This window comes from Eptatretus burgeri, chromosome 9, assembly GCF_056783735.1.
Source record: "Eptatretus burgeri isolate ZD-2024b chromosome 9, Ebu_testis_v1, whole genome shotgun sequence".
In the NCBI taxonomy this organism is placed as follows: domain Eukaryota; kingdom Metazoa; phylum Chordata; class Myxini; order Myxiniformes; family Myxinidae; genus Eptatretus; species Eptatretus burgeri.
The window spans coordinates 2,094,511-2,114,844 of record NC_140969.1 but is presented as its reverse complement, the minus strand read 5'-3'; the positions used below and the strand labels follow the sequence as shown (position 1 = coordinate 2,114,844).

The window sequence follows — 20,334 nt, the reverse complement described above, 5'->3', positions numbered from 1 at the left end:
AGGGGGAGAATGTCATAGATTGTCATTCCAGGTCCTCTGTACTGTCAGCCCTAGATCCTTCCATCACCCATAGTTCACTGTGATATTCAAGATGGATGCTTTACGGATTTGTGTGTCTTAATTGTTGCAGAAACGACTATGGTAGGCCTAATAATAACTGTAATCATAATTGACTGAGAGAGTTTAGAATTCTGTCCTTTTATGCGTCTTGCTTAGGTATGCATCTGTGTTGTTACAGGTTGTCCTGCTCTTGCTGAATAAAGCCTACGGTGTACGAGTACAAACAAAACAAGCCTGTTTCTTCGACACTCCCGTGGCTTCTCTCAAAGGGTCCAAAAATAACCATCTCTCCACCACCTCCAACTGCCTTCTCCAACTGAAACCTGGATTCAAGATTGTTTTGGTAAGTGTTACAACTAAATTAACTTTATTATTGTGTTATTGTCTTTAGTATTCGGTAAATAATAGGAATGGGAGCATGCGCCGGAGCAGCGCGTCGCTGTGTCCACTTTCCACCGGTACTGGCCATCCCCCAGGGACATGCCTGGCCATCCCCCAGGGACATGCCTGGCCATCCCCCAGGGACATGCCTGGCCATCCCCCAGGGACATGCCTGGCCATCCCCATCTCCTTCAGATGCCGATCAACCTGTTGCAACCACGAGGCACGTGGTTGTATAGTCCGTGAGCATTAGGTAAATAATAATATTATAATGTCACTTGTAACTCAAACCAACGTGATACCAAGCATCTGGCTTTATTTATAGACTGAAAAATTCGGATTAAGAAACAAAGTGTAATTTTCCCAAAATAAATAATAGTAATTAACGAGCTCATGCTTAATGAAGGGGTATAGAGGTATGTAACCCCCTTCATAATCTTCTTCTATAATACTTCTATAACCTAAATTTTTGAGCTTTAAATATTTGTTCCCTTAGAGGAACTTCAATGCAAGAGGGGGCCATTTGACCCATCAACGCCCGTGATACGATTCCCAACTTATGGGTTTGGTGGAGTTTCAACAATTTCCAACATACTCGTTTGAAGTGTCCCAATGAAATCCTTTCTCCACATGATTTACAAACCTGAAGTCTGCAAAGGAGAGAAAACCCTCATCATACCACGGACTAGAACATATATACTGTATATACATATATACATATATATATAAATATATATATATATATATATATATGTATATACATTGATAATGTGATATCTTTGATCATTGAGCTTATGATGGTTGTCCTGCAAAATAATTCCACATAATAAATGAACAGCAAATTTTCTGGACCAATGAAACTCAATTAAAACTGTTAGATCATACTTGTACAGAGGAAATGATACTTTAACAACAATGTGGAGATGCTCCTTGCTTAGCAATGTGTTGATGCCACGTGAACGTGGTCAATGGATGTTAAATAATTCACTCGATAGGGCACGAGTGTGTTGTGGCACTCAAAGGTTGCCCCCTCTCGGTTAACATTAGCAAATTGCTCAAAACAATGATAACCATTCCTTTCATGGTGGAAGACGCATAAGGCTGCCGATGCAGTTTCATTGACTAAGGAGAACAGTCCTGGGCATTCGCCACTCCGACGCAGTATACTCGAATTGCTTTTTAACCAGTGAGCTGGTACTCATTGTGCTGACCTCGGAAGGATGACAGGCTGAGTCAACCCACTTGGTTTCATTTCAAAAACACGACAGGGGCTCGAATTCAAATCCCAAAGATCTTAGGCTGGCCACCCTAACAGTTAAGCCAACACCAGCCAACAAGTTGCTCATACCAGACTTGAACTAATCAGGTCAGGCACATCAGCACATGTATGATGGTTAAAGGAGAAATAAGAAGAAACGAGGGCACAGAGACTCCCCACCCACAGACTAAAGGAGAACCTTACAAACAACGAGCCTACAAATCATCCCTGGGAATATTACGACAAACAACCTACAGTTGTAAACTGTCCAGGGCTCGGTGACAATCCTGAAAAGATTCCTCGGCACAAAACTCTGAAAATAATAAAACTTCACAAATGGTCCATAAATCGAGATCATTCACCAACGCGAAGGTGGATACTTCGAGCCCTGGAAGGAACCCATTCCACCTTCTGAAATCCGAATATGGAGATAACAACACACACACACACAACTGGCTCAAGCATCTACCTGCTCTCCTCAATCACTATGCTTCTCACAGAAGGTAACACCTTCCTCATCCCAAAATCTAAAGAAACCCAAGTTCCTCAAGTATGGATCACTAACAGGTCCACCAACAACATACAAACTTCTGATGGGAATCATCACAGTAATGATGTACCATCACTTAATGCAAAAAGGAGTCCTAGAGACAGAACAGAAGGGATGTAAAACATGATGCTATGGAACAGTAGACCACCTACTAACTAAACAAGGCCATACTCTCAAACTGTAAAACCAGAAGTAAAGAAGCTAATCGTCCATACCATTAAGGCTGAATTGAGGTAACTTTTACAATTGATAATTTTAACAAAATTAATACAATATACAATATGCAAGAAGAAAGCAAGTTAAAATTCATCAATAAATAGTACACAAAAGTCATGTAGGTGAAAAGTATTTGAACGAATCATTCCACTGGTCCACCTACCATTAAACCTATTTAACCGAATCGATCCTATTACCCCTTTCTTCATTCAGACACTTTACAAGAAATGGGATCGAGCTATTTTGATAGCTTGCTGTTTGGCACTGGTCGATTTGGTACTTGCGAGTACCACGAAGCTGCATTGCATGAGTGGCGTCGTTTTTCAGGAACCAGTTACTGTACCTCTGAGATCGCACACAAGAGGACGCAAACTTGGAACATAGGCTTATTTTTCTTTTCTCAAGTGGTTCAATCCCAGTCACGATGAGGGCATCTGAATAACAGTCATACTGGTTACCGAGAACAATCCTCTTTGCTCTTTTTTGGATTTTATCTAGGTCTTTAGTTTGCCCTGTTGTTAGTCCAGGATGCCATACTGGTGCAGCATATTCCAGTAATCGTGTTCCACATTCGTGGATGATAAAGTGCATGCGATTGTAGAAGATGAATCCCCAAATAATCAAACTGATTGAGGAAGCAATGGAGTACCACATTGATATTGCAGCACTCGGAAGGAAGCATGGAAATACCGTGGGTGAAGATACGACATGGGATCTTCCGCTGACCAAACTCATTAATGAGCAAGGACATGGTTAAACACTAACATCCAATAGAAGAATGTCCAAAGTAAGAGGAAAGGTGACGCATCAACTGTATATGGATGATTTAAAGCTCTGCGCACCGATCGAAGAAAAATTGACAAAAAAACAACTGAAATTAGTGAAAAGATATTCTGATGACAGTCAAATGGAATTTGGCCGACATAAATGTGCCAAGGGCATATTCATACAAACTAAACCAATAAAAAAAACTTTTAACTGATCAACTGTTCCTGCTGCTAATATCTTCCAATCACATTCCATGTATTAAATATAACTGTCTGGGTAAAATACCCCTGTCTTGTTTCTGTTCTACACTCTTTTCACTTTCCAACTACGTCCGATGGTTCTTCCACTATCTATGTTGGTTTGAAAAAAAAAAGTGGACTTGAAGACTGGGAGAGAGACCTGTGAAAGCTCAACAAGGGCATATGCTCACATCAGAGAAAGAACAGATGGCAAGGTGGGCTGAATACTTCAACTATGTGGAGTACCATACTTAACAGAGAGATGGTGGGAGAACAATTCATATTACAGGAATAGTACAGGCATTATGTACCATGACCTCAAACAAATTGCAACGAAAGCTTGCTCACTTGCATCATACATCGGAAGGTGTCCTCTCTGACATATAAAATATCTGTTTATGTTCTTCTCAGGTCATGTTCCAAACACGTCTTGGCTAACATTCTTGGCTAGAGTTTAGCAGGTTCATATGACTTGTGCTCGCTTTTGATGGAAGCTTTTTGTAGCAGGGTTCTGGTAAAGAAGTCTACTCCAAAAGTTGATGGGATCCGTGAGTTCTTAGTTTGTGATTTTTCCAGTAAACAGGTAGATAAGCTTCGGTTTCACTCTATTTTTAGGGATACTAGTGTAGAGAGTTTATTACCGGATAAAGTTAGGGAGCGAACCCCATTGAAGGTTTATTTCACTTTCACTAAGACCATAGGAGAAACCTTATTTAATTATGGTAAATTTCTTAAAACTCTTAGTATAGATAATATAGTAAAGGACATTTTGGAAACTGACTACGCCTGTTCGTCTTCCCCTTTTTTATATGGTCCTTGTGGGCATGTAGTTTCTGGGGATTTGAATGTAATTAGTAATCGTGAAATTAGGGATCTGATGATGAAAATGAGAGAGCTAAATACAGCGAACCAGTAACGCAACCTTGGAGCTGCATGAGGTCTTCCATCATGGATTCTGTCTCTAATTTTGTAAACAATATGTGCACCAAGTATAAGTTATCTGGAAACAGTTTCAATGCATGGTTTACCAGAGTTGTGGAAGTCCTGGATAATAGGATGAAGTTTTTTAGTAGTTGGTGCTTCCTTTCATTGGGTCAGTCGAAACCAGTGTTGAACAAGCCGAGTGTTCGTAAAGACATTGGGGATCTCCATGATAGCTATGTATTAGCTCCAGCGGATAAGGCTGCTAATAATTTTGTTGTGGTTTGTAAAAAGTTTTATGTTGAGGTTTTATGAAGAGAGTTAGGCATTAATACGGTTACTTTCACTCGTGTAGGAAATAGTGTTACGGATTTGGAAACCTTGTGCACACGAGCAGCCAGAGTCCCCGTAGTTCAGTTATTTCGATAAGTATGTGTTTATAGTTAGAATCCATCCCCTTTGTCTAATGGGAATTACATGTGTGCTACGAGTTATTTTTTATCTAGGTTTTCACAACAACAACTACAACAACAACAACTACTACTACTACATCCACTACAACAACGCCACCGGCCCTTATTCTTCCCGGTCGCCATTGCCCACATGTTTTGGCTGAAGGCGTGGGCAGAGCCTCCATCGCCTCAGATCGAGGCTCTGCCCCAAAGCAGAGCATGGACGTTTCCTCCAGCGAATGAGCGAATGGCGAGCATGGCACACACGCCCCAGCCAATCAGGAGGTGACTATGAGTCATCCGATAACCCCTCGTCCAATCAGGAGGCCAGTGGCGAGGAGAAGAGACCCCTCCCACCTCAGAAGAGCAGAGTGGTTGTTTGGACGAGGGGTTGTGCAGACAAGAGTGTGTTCTGCAGGATTGTGGAGATTGCGGTCTGCAGTGATTGTGGCAATTGGCTTGGTCTGCGGTCGTGGTTCGAGTGTCTGCCGTCCCACGGTGGTTTACGTTGGAGCGCTCGAGCTGGGATCCCCGTTCCCGTCCACGTACTCCGTGCTCCACAAGTGCGGGTCCGGTGAAACCGCACGAGGTGGGGAGGTACCCGGCTCTACCGACTAAAGACCCACGGGTCCATTTCGTGTGCGTGTGTGTGTGTGTGTGTGTGTGTGTGTGTGTGTGTGTGTGTGCATGTCCGTGGGCCCCGTCTTTAAGTAGGATTGTTAAGTGGTGTTGCTCATTGTACATTGCCTGCCTTTTATTTATGATAACTCTGCTTTGTGTCTCCCCTCCCTGATTATTCTTTGTAAAAGAAACCCCTTTTAAATGTACCAGCTCGTTTTCTGTGCTTTCCTCCATTGGCCTAGCATGGTGCGTGTTGCGAATTAGTAAGGCCGTTCGTGCCGTGGATTGTTCATTTGGTTCGGCGCGGCTTTGGTAACTTCCGCTCGGTTACGCCGGATCCGAGTCGGTGATAGCAACTCGATTCAGACAAAGTCGGTCGAGGGTGTGGTTTTCCCCAGTAGTTGGACGACGTGGGTATTTAGGTATATTGAAATCAGGCAATTAACCCTACCCCACGCCGTCAAAATATTGGCGACCACGGTCCGCTAAGGGACCCGTGAACTCTCGGACTTATCCGAGAGTCACGACCTAAATTCCGGGTGTTCGGTGAGAGACGACTCCACTGCTCCACCTAGTGGTCGTTTATCGCCACCGAACCCTGGCCCACAACAATAGCACACATGTTCCTTGTCATAAGTCACTCCAAGATATTATCTACTAGCATAACCTGTGCTCTGTGCGACATATTGGGGTGGGTGTGTTTGAGAAAGGAACTGATGCAGAGTATCAGTAGTAATTTTACTTTAATGCAGTAAGTGGAATACGATTTCACTGTTTCAGAACCATTTTATTTACTTTTTTGTACCATGCACCTCATATGGTCTTTGAGATAATGTAAGCCGAATATCACGTTACTCGAGCGCAGAACAAAGTCGAAGATAGCGCGACACGAAACCACAAACTCGAAAATTATATATAAGATAAGCATCAGAAAGTTTCAGTTAATAATTTCGATATTAAATGTAAAGAGGTAAATATTTGTATTCCTCGGCTTTTCTGGATCCATAAGCTTCATAAGAACCTGTACAAGTATAGGTTTATAGCGGGTGCCAGGCAGTGTTCCACCAAACAGTGGTTATCGTTAACTCAGGCTGATAGGTTGTTAGGGAACAGTTCAGGAAATATTGTTTAGTAGTTGAGAAGAATTCTGGTATTAACACCTTCTGGAACATTAATTCTTCTTTTGAGTTCTTAGATAGAATTAGATACCTCAATATCAAGTTAGTTTAAGTTTTTGATTTTTATACTTTATTTACAAATTTTGGATTTAGTACTAGTGAGGGATTCACTCTTCAAAGTGATTGACAAGGTTTTTAACTCTTTTCATAAGTTTTTATGTGTCAGGTTTGATAGAACATTCTTTTCTAAAAATAAATAATCAAGTTTTCATTGTTTTGATCGGCAGCAGTTTTAGGATGTTGTTAATTTTATTTTATTAAATACTTTTGTGTTTTTTTTGTGGTATAATGTTTCAACAGGTTCAGAGTATTCCCATGGGTGGGAATTACAGCCCCCTACTAGCGGATATTTTTCTTATTTTCTGCGAATTTTCATTCATGCAGAAACTGAAGGAGGAAATAATTAGGATGAGCTAAAATATTATCTCATACATGTCATTATATAGATGATATTTGTGTGGTTAACGATAATTGTTTTGATAGGCAGATTCACAAGATTTATCCAGATAGCCTGATTGTAAACAGGAGTGGTAATGATTGTACAGTTGCTGCATGTCTGGATGTGTTGGTGAGAGTTGAACAGAATGGTTTGAGTACAAGTGTTAGTTCCTGATTGATTTCAGTTTCCCTGTGGTTAGGTACACCTTTCCAGGTAGCAATGTACCAATTATAATGGGTTACAATGTCTTTTCATCTCAACTACTAATATTTAAAAGGATTTGTTCAGTAAAAGATGATTTTGTGGAACGTGATGAGAGTTTTTTCCATCATGTTAAACAGAGGATATTTGGATGATTGTTTGATCAGGTCTTGTGAGAATGTCTTTTGACTCCATCATCACCTTTTATTTAAGTTTGGTTGGTTTTCATGTCAACAAGTTCCTATTGCATTACATTTGATATAATAATAATAAATTAATTATTCTAGTGAGGTAAATTATTTAATCAATTCTATTGATTAAACATAAATTTACCTCTGCCAATGAAGATGAAGGACGTTATGTTTTCACCCTTTTCTGTCTCTTTGTCTGTTTGTTACTTGCAAAATCGAAGATTTTTTTAAGTATATTGATTCGTCAATTTTGTTATTCTGTCTGTTTGTTGGGTCGCCGAAATAGGTGACCCTTATTGTCAGTAATTCTGTTTGTTTGTTTGGATGTTTGTTTGGATGTTTGTTCGTTTGTCATCAGCATAGTTGGTCGTAAACGTGGGCGGATTTTGACCAAACTCGGGTGGTAGGTACATTTTATGACCTAGTGCTTTGGAAATTGTGATGGTTGCTGGGGACGCTTTGGATCCCTAGCAACAGCCAAAAAACCTTCAAAATCGGTACCATTCACATGAAATCAATTCCGAAAGCCATTATCCCACGTAGGCTGATTAAATTTGGCATACATCATCCACAGGTGATGCTCTATCAAATATATTCCGTTTTTTTTGTGATATATGGAACACTTTACCCGCAGCACCCCCTACAAATGGGGTATGCCCGAAAATTGGCGAAAATTGAAGGCCCCCTAGCGACCAGGTGAGTGCATCGATCCGAATGAAACTTTGCAGATTCATAGCACGGAATGAGTACTACAACTTTGCCTCAGGACATATTGACCGATATTGCTTAGGTCAGGGGTCAAAGGGCAAAAATCGATAATATGCGAGAGCTGGAGATGCCTTCACGCCAAATGCTACTCCTCCTAGGGTAATGGTCAGATGGTCATGAAAATTCACACTAATCATCTGGAATGCATTGTGCACAAACGATCGAGCTGGATTTTCGATTTAGATCTTTGTTCACCCACAGCACCCCCTCGAACTTTGGGGATTTCCGATATCAAACCGCATTTTCGGTACTTTTCATTCAAATTGATACCGAGTAGTTATCAGGAGATGGAACTCGATGAGATTTGGTATGCATAATCTTAAGGTGATTCTCTATTCGCTGTATGACATCCATTTTTTTCTATATCTTATAGTTTCCAAATGGTAACCCTCTCAACTTGGGTGTCCGAGGGCCATTGAGCATTCTCACTGAAAATTCAAAGTACACTAGCTCCAAGACGGTTGAACCAAATTGAATAAATCTTTACATGCTTATAGACCGTAATGAGTACTACAACTTTGCTCATTTGCATAATGACCTATCTCGAGTAGGTCAGGGGTCAAAGGTCAATAAGTGCATTTTTCGGGCAAAATGACCATTCAAAGCCCCCTTGCTCCTACACGGGTTAACCGATATGAATGAAAGTTCAAAGGTACATAGTTCACAATGAGTACTACAACTTTGCTTCAGAACATATTGACCTATCTCGGCTATGTCAGGGGTCAAAGGTCAATGAGTGCATTTTTCAGGAAAAATGACCATTCAAAGCCCCCTTGCTCCTACACGAGTTAACCGATACGAATGCAAGTTCATAAGTACATAGTACTCAATGGGTACTTCACCTTTGCTTCAGGACATATTGACCTATCTCGGCTATGTCAGGGGTCAAAGGTCAATGAGCGCATTGTTCGGGCAAAATGACCATTCAAAGCCCCCTTGCTCATACACAGGTTAACCGATTTGATTGCAATTTCATAAGTACTTAGGCCTAAGTCACATTTGCCACGGCAGCCGTGGGGTCTCCAAAATCTACGGCCACTAGCAATTATAAGGCAGCCGCAGTATTTCCACGGTCACACAATGTAGCAGTCACATATGTTTTTATTTTTCGGGGAGCCGCATGGCGTATTTATAAATTATGGAGACCGAAAACGTGGGGGTGCCGTACGGTCTTTGATTTGATGTCGCATGGTGACCTTAGGGCGTTCCTGCGGCGGCCATAGAATTTTCAAGGCAGACGTAAGGTGCCCGCAAGGCGACCGCAGGGGGGCCCTAAGGCGAACGTGTGGCCAGACAGATGGTAACGAGTGGGTTCTTTTTATTATTATTTTTATTATTATTATTATTATTTTTTTTTTTTTTTTACCAGTTCTTTTGTTTCAGCTTGTCAAATTGCAACGGCGAACGTAGAAATGAAAAAAGTTATAACTTCGCGATATAATTCCACGGCGACCTTACGCCCTGTAAAATATAGCCAGATGGCGTCGGGCCACCCTGAGGCCACCTCAGAAACTCTGCGGCCGCCGCACGTTTTTGTCAATTCAGCGGGCGTACGGCTGCCGTATCCTTGCCGTAGAGAAAATGTGACTTAGGCCTTAGTACTAGATTAACTCAGATCAGGGGTCAAAGGTCATCAGATGCTAGGTGACCCATGGCTGCCTACCAGCTTGTCTGTTGGGTAGTCATCTGGTAGGGTAGGGTAGTTTGGTAACAGCTTGGTAGTTGGGTAATCTAGTCTACCCTTATTATCAGTATTTCCGTCGATATGTTTGTCTGTCTGTCTGTTGGGTAGTCAATCTATTAAGATATTTTTGAAAATTTTTTGCCCGTATTGTCAGTATTTCCGTCGATATGTTTGTCTGTTTCTTGGGTCGTCGATCTCGTCGAAAAAAAAAAAAAATTTTTTTTTTTTTGAGATTTGTTCTACCCTTATTATCAGTATTTCCGTCGATATGTTTGTCTGTCTGTCTGTTGGCTGCTCTTAGAGCACCCTTATTCTGGACATTTCCATCTGTCTGTCTGTCCGCAAAACTTGGATCAAGCCTAGGGGCTAAACCACTCAACCGATTCCAATGAAATTTGGTAGATAGGACCAATATTTCTGGGAACCGTGTGCTTTCGAATATGGGACCCCAGGCCCGAGCAACGGCATACCAACGGCCCTTTAAAGTGGTCAAAAAATCGAAAGAAATAAAAAAAATCGAAAAATTGAAGCTTAGTGTTCTGTGCGCAATCTATCGAGCTCCCTTCATGCCAATTTGCAGCCCCAACAAATAATATTTGTACGAGGAGATAGGTTTTGGGCAAGTACATGTCGAACATTTCAGAAACGGTTAATAGCGAATATCTCTAAAAGAAAGTCTGATTTTGATGAAACTTGGGTGAAATGTGTACAATGTGGCTAGCATGTACACACAAATGAATGGTTGCTATGCACACCTCCGTTGCTTCGCAACAGCTAAAATACTGTTACGAATTTTGGCCAATCCGGCGTGCGATCAGCCACGTAACTCGAATCGCGACGCGTCGCCCACCGGAACGGACAATTCAGTTGTGACCCTCCGGGAACTACCGCCAGGAGCCAGTCACGGGTGGGGGTTTAACCTCACCACGATCGTGCCAATTGCCCACCCGCGCAGGATAGGGTTGCTCGCCAAATTCGACCTACCTAAGTACCTGTGCGAGTGGTCGACCGGGCGTACCTCGTTGCAAGTCGACTTCGGACACAAACCGCTTAAGCGGCTCGTTCCGTGCTGCAGGGATAACCGAGTGGAGTTATCGTCGACCTCGACGGTTCAGATTACTTATCGGGTGTTTCAACCCACTACCAATCCCTTACGTGATGCAAGATGGAACTTTCAACGGAGGAAAGGACGCAACGAAACGGGAAAACAGTTCAACAAGCAAGCACCTTTATTTCACACACACAACACACGCACATAAGGCAGTAATGCAATGTGCAGCAAAAGCAAAATGCAACAAAAGCAAAAGCACTACTACCGACTATAATTATTTACAACACTTAAACAATTTTACTTGTCAGGACTTGGCGCCACATCATTCATTCAAAAAAAACAGGAAAGACCTCCCCATAGGCAGGGAGGTAGACGGGGTCCGTGGACCAAATGTGCGCGGAACCTGGAGGAGAGGCCAGGTCCATGAGACCGAAAAGGTCTTACCCGCATCCTCATGACGCGATGGCGGGCAAGCCGCAATATCAGCGCAGCTGCGCCCCGACTCCGTGTCCCTGGCGTGGTCGGTGAGCCCTCTCCGGCGTGCTCCGTGCAAGCACGGTTTGGTCGGCACCAGGGTCAGGGTGGGGAATGAACGGGGCCACCGGCACTATCTCAGTGCGGATGGGGGGGGGGTATTGTTGATGCTCAGGGTCGAGCGAGGGGAATGGCTGGCTGGCTTGGTCGCTTGTGAAAGCGAAGGTGGCTCGAGTCCAGCGACGAGATGACACCAACGACGAGACGAGCCCAGCGATGACACAACACCAACCACGGGAAAAGCGATCCCCCACATTACAACAACGAGTTCCACACAGACTCGCGTCTTTTATAGACCGGGGGAGGAGCCTGTTTGCAGATTTTAGGATCAAAACGCGATTGGAGGCGGGGCCATGCCACCCTCTGTTCAGCCATTGGTGTGGCAAAAAGGGGCGTGAGCCTCTTTTGATCCGAATTCCTTCCTGAGAGGAATTCACATCCATCGCGCTTGGAGGCGGGGCCACACCGCCCGACACTCGCCCATTGGACGGAGAAAAAGGGACCTGAACCTCCCATGATCCGAATTTCTCTCCCGTAAGGAATCCATTGCACTCGCGGCTTGCTGCGTTCGGCAGCAATCACCGAACGGCTTCGGACAGTACGACGTTCGGTGTTGACTGGTGGTGGGGTCGATGGTTGTGGAAGGAGAAAGGCGAAGATGGTGGGGGGGTTGCTGTGGTGGTTTGGTGGTTTGGTGGTTGGCGGGCGTCGTTTGAGAATGGCGGTGAAGCGATGTTTGCGGGATGGAGTTGTGGAGGTAAAGAGGCGAAGGTGGTGGTGTTTGAGTTGTTGGCGGCTTCATGGTCCAAAATAACGATAGAGAAAGAAAAATGGCTAACTCAAAGCATCGCAGCCCGGATGAATCACACATATTCCCTCTAAACAACAGGTGTGGGCTAACTACACATGAACTTATCGAAATATCTCACCTGAGGACCCTTTATGGTGTATTGCGAATTTCCACAGCCGTAACAATACTTTATCGTACATCGTACACTTATTGTGGACTGTACAAAAAAATCAATACCTCCGAAACTGGACCTCCGAGGGACCTGTTTTTTTTTGTGCCCAAGGAGAATGTCTTACAGCATCATATAAAAAATAAAATCTTTAGCGAATAGATAAATGGAATTACGAGGGCTGCCATTTGTTAGAGTCTCTTTGGAAACATGCCTGAAATTTCACAAGGCGGGTTTTTGGGCACAAACTAAGAGGGCTGTGATAATCATATTTATTGTGCTAAATTGATTGATAGCATGTACATGAATATCGGCTTGTCGCGTCGGCCAGCTTTTCATCAAGAGCGAGCAGCCATGTCCGCCTACCGGCTTGTCTGTATGTATGTCTGTTCGGTCCAGTCCTCCGTTAATACAATGGTGATTTCGATGAAACTTGGTTGGTAGGTTCATACCATGACCTAGTTATGTGCAAATGAGAACCGTTGCTATGGACCCATCCGTTGCCTAGCAACGGACCTTTGAAATTTTCAAAAAAAAATCTCAAAAATGTATTTTTTCGAAAATCAAAAATCGGGCCACGAGCGACTGTGGGCAGTACATTCAGCCATATTGTCAACATTTCCAGCCGGATCCTATGAAAACTGTCGGAGAAGATAGACTTTGAATGAACCCTGGTCGAAAACAATACAAAAACGAAGTTCATTATATCTCAGAGACTATGAGTCAGATATACATGAAACTGGTATGGTATGTCCTGGTTCATGGTATGTCCTAGTTATGTGTGAGAAAGAACCGTTGCTATGGACGCTTTTGTTGGCTAGTAACGGCTGAAAAACAACTAAATTCTACTTGATCGACTAACCATGTCCACCTACCGGCTTGTCTGTTTGTCTGTCTGTTTGTCACCTTCAGGTCACTATTTTAAGCCTATCTTCACGAAATCTCACCACATGGTCGAGTTTGTCATGAGAAAGAAGCCTTTTGTTTTTGAGGTCAAAATGTCAAAAGGTCAACATCGGGCAAAGGTCAACAACTTCGGTGAGGTTTCTAAATCCTCAAATTTCATCCGATTGACTTGAAATTTGAAGAGGATTTATATTTCAGGTCACTGAATTCAAATAGCCAATTATTTTTGAGATCAACATGGACCAAAAGGTCAACATAGGCCCAAGGTCAGCAACAAAGGTGGTATTTCTAAAATCCTCCATTTTCAGCCAATTGACTTGAAATTTGAAGAGGGTTTGTATTTCAGGTCACTAAATTCAACTCACCAATTATTTTGAGGTCATCATTGACCAAAAGGTCAACATAGGCCGAATTTCTAAAATTGTCAATTTTCATCTGATTGATTTTAATTTGGAGAGGATTTACATTTCAGCTCACTGAATTTGACTAACCAATTATTTCTGAGGTCAATATGGACCAAAAGGTCAACAACTTGGGTGAGTTTGAAAATTCTCATTTTTCATCTGATTGAATTGAAATTTGAAGAATTTTTTTCAGGTCACTGAATTCAACCAGCCAATTATTTTTGAGGTCAACATGGACCAAAAGGTCAACATAGTCCCAAGGTCAACAACTAAGGAGGTATTTCTAAAATCCTCAATTTTCACCTCATTGACTTGAAATTTGAAGAGGATTTGCATTTCAGGTCACTGAATTCAACCACACATTATTTTTGAGGTCAACCTCAGCCAAAAAGACAACATAGGCCGACTTTCTAAAATTGTCAAATTTCATCTGATTGACTTGAAATTTGAAGAGGAGTTGCATATTTCGTCACTGAATTAAACCAGCCAATTATTTTTGTGGTCAACATTGACCAAAAGGTCAACATTGTCCCAAGTTCAACAACTAAGAAGGTATTTCTAAAATCCTAAATGTTCATCTCATTGACTTGAAATTTGAAGAGGATATATATTTCAGGTCACTGAATTCAATCACCAATTATTTTGTAGGTCCACATTGGCCAAGAGGTCAACATAGGCAAAATTCTGAAATTGTCAATTTTAATCCGATTCACTTGAAATTTGAAGAGGATTTGCATATTTGGTCACTGAATTCAACCACCAATTATTTTTTAGGTCAAATTTGTTTTATGGATTTTGCAAGTATCGTGCTCTGTATGACGTCTTCTTGTTTGTTCATTTTGTTTGTTTGTGTGCAGGATATCTCAAAAAAGTTGTTGACACATCCAGATGAAATTTTGTGGATAGGTTGGGTGTGCGGCAAGGACAAATTTATTCGATTTTGGTGAAGATCCGAATCCGGATCTGGATACGAGAATTATTTTTTATTTTAATAGTGATTCTTCACCATTGATAGTTCGGGCCAAAAACGATATAGTACTGTATTGCATGATATTTCAAAAATGTGTTGGGCCCGATATGTTCTCATGGATCAGGTATTACGTGGCAGAGGTATGCGCTCTACCGAGCGACCTGCTAGTTTTCTATGTTCATGCTCTATGGGATCATCAGATCATAAGTGAGCGTGACTTCCTTGTTTTCGGTGATTGATTTTGGTTCATGTTTCCTTGAGTTTTCTGGAACTGGGATTTTGAAAAATTTGCAGATATGCTGGTGGATTACTCTGCATACCTTGTTGTGCCTACAAATGTTCTGACATGAGTTTTTTATATCCCGATAAGAGGTGATTTGTACTCTGTTTCTACCTTGCAGAACCTCACCTGTCCGATTGACTCAGTCCCTCCATTTTCTTAAAGCCATTCGTGTAGTATAGTGTCCTTCGTCTTGGACATTTATAATGATTCATTCTCCATCCAAGTTGAGCTGACCTATTCTTAGCCATTCCAAAGAACCTTCTTTGTCTCTGCCCAATTTATCAAACTTTATTCATTATTATTATTATTATTATTATTATTATTATTATTATTATTATTATTATTATTATGATTTTTATTTATCGTCCTGCTCTTTTGTCGTTTTCCCAGTTGTCAGTGTATATCTGTTGATATTTCGTTTTATATTTTCCTTTTGTCTTTTTTTGCGATCGTTGCGGCTGTATTCGTCGTCGTTTTGGTTTTTTTGTGTGACGTCTTACATTTGCACCTGTCTTTGGAAAAAAAATTATCGGTGGGTTTGGGAATCCTTCTCTGGTTTGTTGTCTTCATGTTTGCCTACAAATTTGTAGTCTGTGAGTCTTTTGTTGAACTTTTCACATATTCAGCTAATCTGACTTTGTTTGTTTGTTTGATTGTTTATTTTATTTTATTCATGATTTAATGCTCGTAGTGGAGCTGACTGACACACACATACACACACGACAGCGAAAAACGACATTATGAAGGAACTCCATCTTTGGAGTGAGCATTCATTCATGATCACATATTTCTAGTTTCTGTGAGATCTATGTTTTGTTTAATCATGTCGAGACATGATCAATGCATGGTCTTGTGTGTGGTGACCAACCGTTGCTCCATTTTCTCCACAAGAGACCATGTTTCACTACCACCGCTCATTGCCGCTACCACCCATCGGCTGTAAGATTTCCTTTGTTTATTTTTTCAGCACAAAGTTAGTTTATTTCCCAATCTCCTGCCTGACTCTCCAAATTTAGCTCTTCAGCCTTGTTTGGAATTGAAGCAATCTCTGGTGTGGAGTCGTTCTCCTTTGGCATTTATTCCTTCATTTTCCACATTTGCTGTGGGAACAGTCGTTTTGGACATGCGATGAACAATTTCGGTGAGATTGTGTCACCTTGTCTGACACCTCCATCGATCTGAATGTTGCCATGACTCGGGTACAGTTTCAAGGTCGTTGTTTCACCATTGCAGACTTCACAGTTCACATGTTCATGTATCATGGGGTCGGTGTTTTAGGTGATGTACCGTTTGGATGACTGAGGGCATTTATTTCCACACCATCCAAGGCTTCTTCATAATCCATAAATTCGAGGCACAAGGACAGTTTGTATTGTCTTTGTTTTTTTTTTTTCCAGAAGCCAATTTATTGTTTGAATGTGATTAATTGTTGAACGACTTGAACAAGCAGAAGCACATTTGTAAAGTCTTTGCTTCGTAGCATTCAGGACAAGACGAGTCCACTTCTGATACCACTCCTTGCTGCGGTAGTTGGTTGTGGTCCAGTTCAATTGTCAGGAATTTTTTTTATTACTTTTTCTAATTGGTTTTTAAACTTTGGAGACCAGACTACTTGGACTATGGATCAGACAGGATGGTGCAGATGTCACGCACTTACTTTTGAGCCGTCAATTGATAGGGTTCGATTCCCGACCAGATATTAAAATTGTCGGATTGTTGGTTCACAGGATAGAGCGTTGGATCCACGTTAAGCCGGGTGTACTGTGTGCTCGCAATCGTTGGTTGACATTGAAGATCCTTCAGATCCACGTTAAGCCGGGTGTACTATGTGCTCGCAGTTGTTAGTTGACATTGAAGATCCTTCAGATCCACGTTAAGCCGGGTGTACTATGTGCTCGCAGTCGTTAGTTGACATTGAAGATCCCAAAGTGCTTTCGCAGAGTGGGTGAGACGGTGATTTACAAATTCCTGCCACAATCACCTCCGGTGGAATGTCGGGCCCCAGGCGAGCCGGTTTGTGAAAGCCTTGGATTGAACACGTTTCCCTGGACGACCCCACAAGGTGGGGGAATCGAACCCGTTAAATAATTGATAATTATAACGAAACACTTTCCTCATAATTCGGCCTCCATAATGTTTGTGCGTTGAAAGATGAAGACTTGGCCTTGGTTGTTGTGTTGATGGTGAAACACCTTGTTCTGAGAACCTTTTGAACACCGCTCTTGCTTCTCACTCGACGTTACCTCAAGTTTGACGACGCACGCTCACGTTACCCAGGTACGTTTTTCCGCACCGCGATGTGAAGGCCGCTCCAAGAGAATATGGACGTTTTAACTTGAACCGCAATGATTGACCAAGGAAATCTGAGGTATCGCCGTCTCGCGGTCGATCTGTACGTGACTTGACGTGACGTCATTGACCGGTGAACGTCACTCGAGCCTCGGACACCTTTTGCTCCGGGCTGCTCGGTGCCGCGTGCGGGGTCACGTGATGCGCTCGCAGCCAATCGGAGCCCCGCCCGGCGTGGCCCCGCGGCTCGAGGAAAGGCGGAGGGTGTGCGCAGGGCGCGCTAGGCCGCGCAATGCCGAACAAAGGCAAGAAGGACAAGGTGAGCGCGGGCTCCGCGAACCGCGAACCTCCATTTGTGTGTGACGAGCGTTGACGGTAAAAAACACCAGCCGTTCGACGAAGGAGTCTCCTCAGATTCATTCTGTGCCTGAAGAGGATTTCGCGCGTCTGAACGTGTGGGCATTTTTATGGACGTGTTCGTGTGTTCGCCGAGATTTTTCTCCTTGTGTTTGCACTTTCGTCACGATCTGATTGTGTTGTGCGTGCCGAGGAGACTTGTGGCCGGACGTGTTGATCTGTGATCATCTCGGTGTGTGAGTGAAGGGCGAGAGGCGCCGCGGTCCGTTATGTTTCCGCAGGAAGGCGCGAAAGCAGCGAAGGAGGGGAAGGAGGCGAAGAAGAGCGCGAAGGATGTCGTGGAGAACTCCGACGAGGTAGGGATGAGGGTGCTTCGTGTAGTGCTGGTCCATACTCACTGGACACAGGTGGTGGTGCTGGTTTGTGATGTTGCCTGTCGTGGTGGTGGTGGTGGTGGTGCACACTGACTGGACACAGGTAGTGCTTCTGGTTTGTGATGTCTGTGCTGGTGCTGGTGCATACTCACTGGAGACAGGTATTGCTGCTGGTTTGTGATGTTCCCTGTGGTCGTGCTGGTGCATACTCACTGTAGACAGGTATTGTTGCTGGTTTGTGATGTTGCCTGTGGTCGTGCTGGTGCATACTCACTGGAGACAGGTATTGTTGCTGGTTTGTGATGTTGCCTGTGGTCGTGCTGGTGCATACTCACTGTAGACAGGTAGTGCTGCTGGTTTGTGATATTGCCTGTGGTGCTGCTGGTGCATACTCATTGGAGACAGGTATTGTTGCTGGTTTGTGATGTTGCCTGTAGTGGTGCTGGTGCATACTCACTGGAGACAGGTATTGCTGCTGGTTTGTGATGTTGCCTGTTGTGCTGCTGGTGCATACTCGCTGGAGACAGGTAGTGCTGCTGGTTTGTGATGTTGTCTGTGCTGGTGCTGGTGCATACTCACTGTAGACAGGTATTGTTGCTGCTTTGTGATGGTGCCTGTGGTGGTGCTGGTGCATACTCACTGGAGACAGGTATTGCTGCTGCTTTGTGATGCTGCCTGTTGTGGTGCTGGTGCATACTCACTGGAGACAGGTGGTGCTGCTGGTTTGTGATGCTGCCTGTCGTGGTGCTGGTGCATACTCACTTGTGACAGGTAGTGCTGCTGGTTTGTGATGTTGCCTATCGTGGTGCTGGTGCATACTCACTGACAGGAAACCTGGGCTTGGCTTTGTGGTTAGGGTGGCTCGCTTGGGATCCTCGGGTCCTGAGTTCGAGCTCCATTGACTGCTGAATTAACACCATGTGGGGTCATCTCAGCCCATCATCCTTCCAAGGTCGGCAAAACGAGTACCAGTGTTCTGCTAGAGGAGCACAGTGTCGGTGGCACAGCCACACTCCAAGAAATAGCTACCTGGCAGCCAAAGCTGCCATACGCAAGAGCAGAGAACTGTTGACAGGTAGTGCAGCTGGTTTGTGATGCTGCCTGTGGTGGTACTGGTGATTTGCTGTCTGTGGTTGTGCTTGTGTGTGGTGGTGGTTTGTGTTGCTTTTCCACCTGTGATGGTGCTGGTGTGTGCTGCTTGCTACCTATGGTCGTGCTGGCACATCCTGCTTGCTGCCCGTAGGGCATTGTTTTTGTTGATTAGCCCCGGTCAATTCTGCTTGAACAGACCTGTGGCACACAGCCAATCGATCTCTCGGGAGAGACCCGAAGATCCCTCACATCTAAGATGTCTTCCATAATGTGTTTTATTGTGTGTTGGGTGGTCTGGCAGAGGTTGCAGGTGTCGGTTGTGTCATCAAGTGTATATTTGTATTGTAAAAGTTGTAGCTGGTGTCCACAGCGGAGGCATGAAAGGTGAACACGATCAGACCTGAGGAGTAATTTCTCTGTATCGTCGATGGGTGGGGGCTTAGTACCCAGGATACTGTTTGGGCCCAGGTTAGTTATTGTGTGTTTATGGGGATGTGGGTATGGATGTGTTTATTAGTCAGAGTTGATCAGTTGAGGATGTTGTAAAGGACGTAGTGTCTTTGTGGTGTCATTGACTGACTTAATGTAGTTTGTATATTGGTGGTGATGTTTCTTTGTCATGTCTGAAGTCGGTGCCTCTGAGTGCCCGAAGTGTGTTCAGCCTGGCTGTGCGTGTGTTTTTAATGTTTATGATGTGATCTGAGAATGACATGGATGTGTTAAAGGTGACGCCTCATATTTCTGTTTGGTGCGTGTATGGTTGGGATGTTGTTGTACAGTGTGATGTGTGGTGCAGCGCTATGTTCGTCAGTGTAATTTGTTAAAAGGGTGAGTGGTGATTTTGAGGGGCTACTTTCAATCTGTTAATGGTGAGCCAGGTTTGTAGGGTGCTGAGGAAGGGTTGAAGTTGTGATCTGGTTGTGATGATGTTGCTATGGGTGGAAGTAATGGTGATATCGTACACATATGAGTATATTTATACGTTCTCAGGTGGCTGTGGAATGTCGTGAATGAACAGATTAGAGTGTGGGTGAGAGGACTGAGCCTTGATGGACTCCGTTAGGAAGATATCGTGTGCGTGTGATGACTTGCGTTTAAAGGTTAACTATGACTGTCTGCATGATAGGTAGTTGGCAAGCCAGAGTTTTGTGTTGTTGTGCACGTTTGTGTTGAGTGTTTTGTTTGTGA

General features: G+C 43.4%; 1 protein-coding gene across 4 annotated transcripts in view; it reads left to right on the top strand.

Annotated features, from left to right (window-relative positions):
* The first annotated feature begins 17,487 nt into the window (after window positions 1–17,487).
* Window positions 17,488–20,334, top strand: part of LOC147019423 (serine/threonine-protein phosphatase 2A 56 kDa regulatory subunit gamma isoform-like) — a 203,411-nt gene continuing 200,564 nt past the window's right edge. For all 4 annotated transcript variants that reach the window (XM_085893885.1, XM_085893884.1, XM_085893887.1 and 1 more), the window contains exons 1-2: window positions 17,488–17,642; window positions 17,962–18,036. In XM_085893885.1, the coding sequence (XP_085750011.1) occupies window positions 17,616–17,642; window positions 17,962–18,036 (102 nt within the window). In that variant the 5' untranslated portion in view covers window positions 17,488–17,615. The remainder of the gene's footprint in view (window positions 17,643–17,961; window positions 18,037–20,334) is intronic.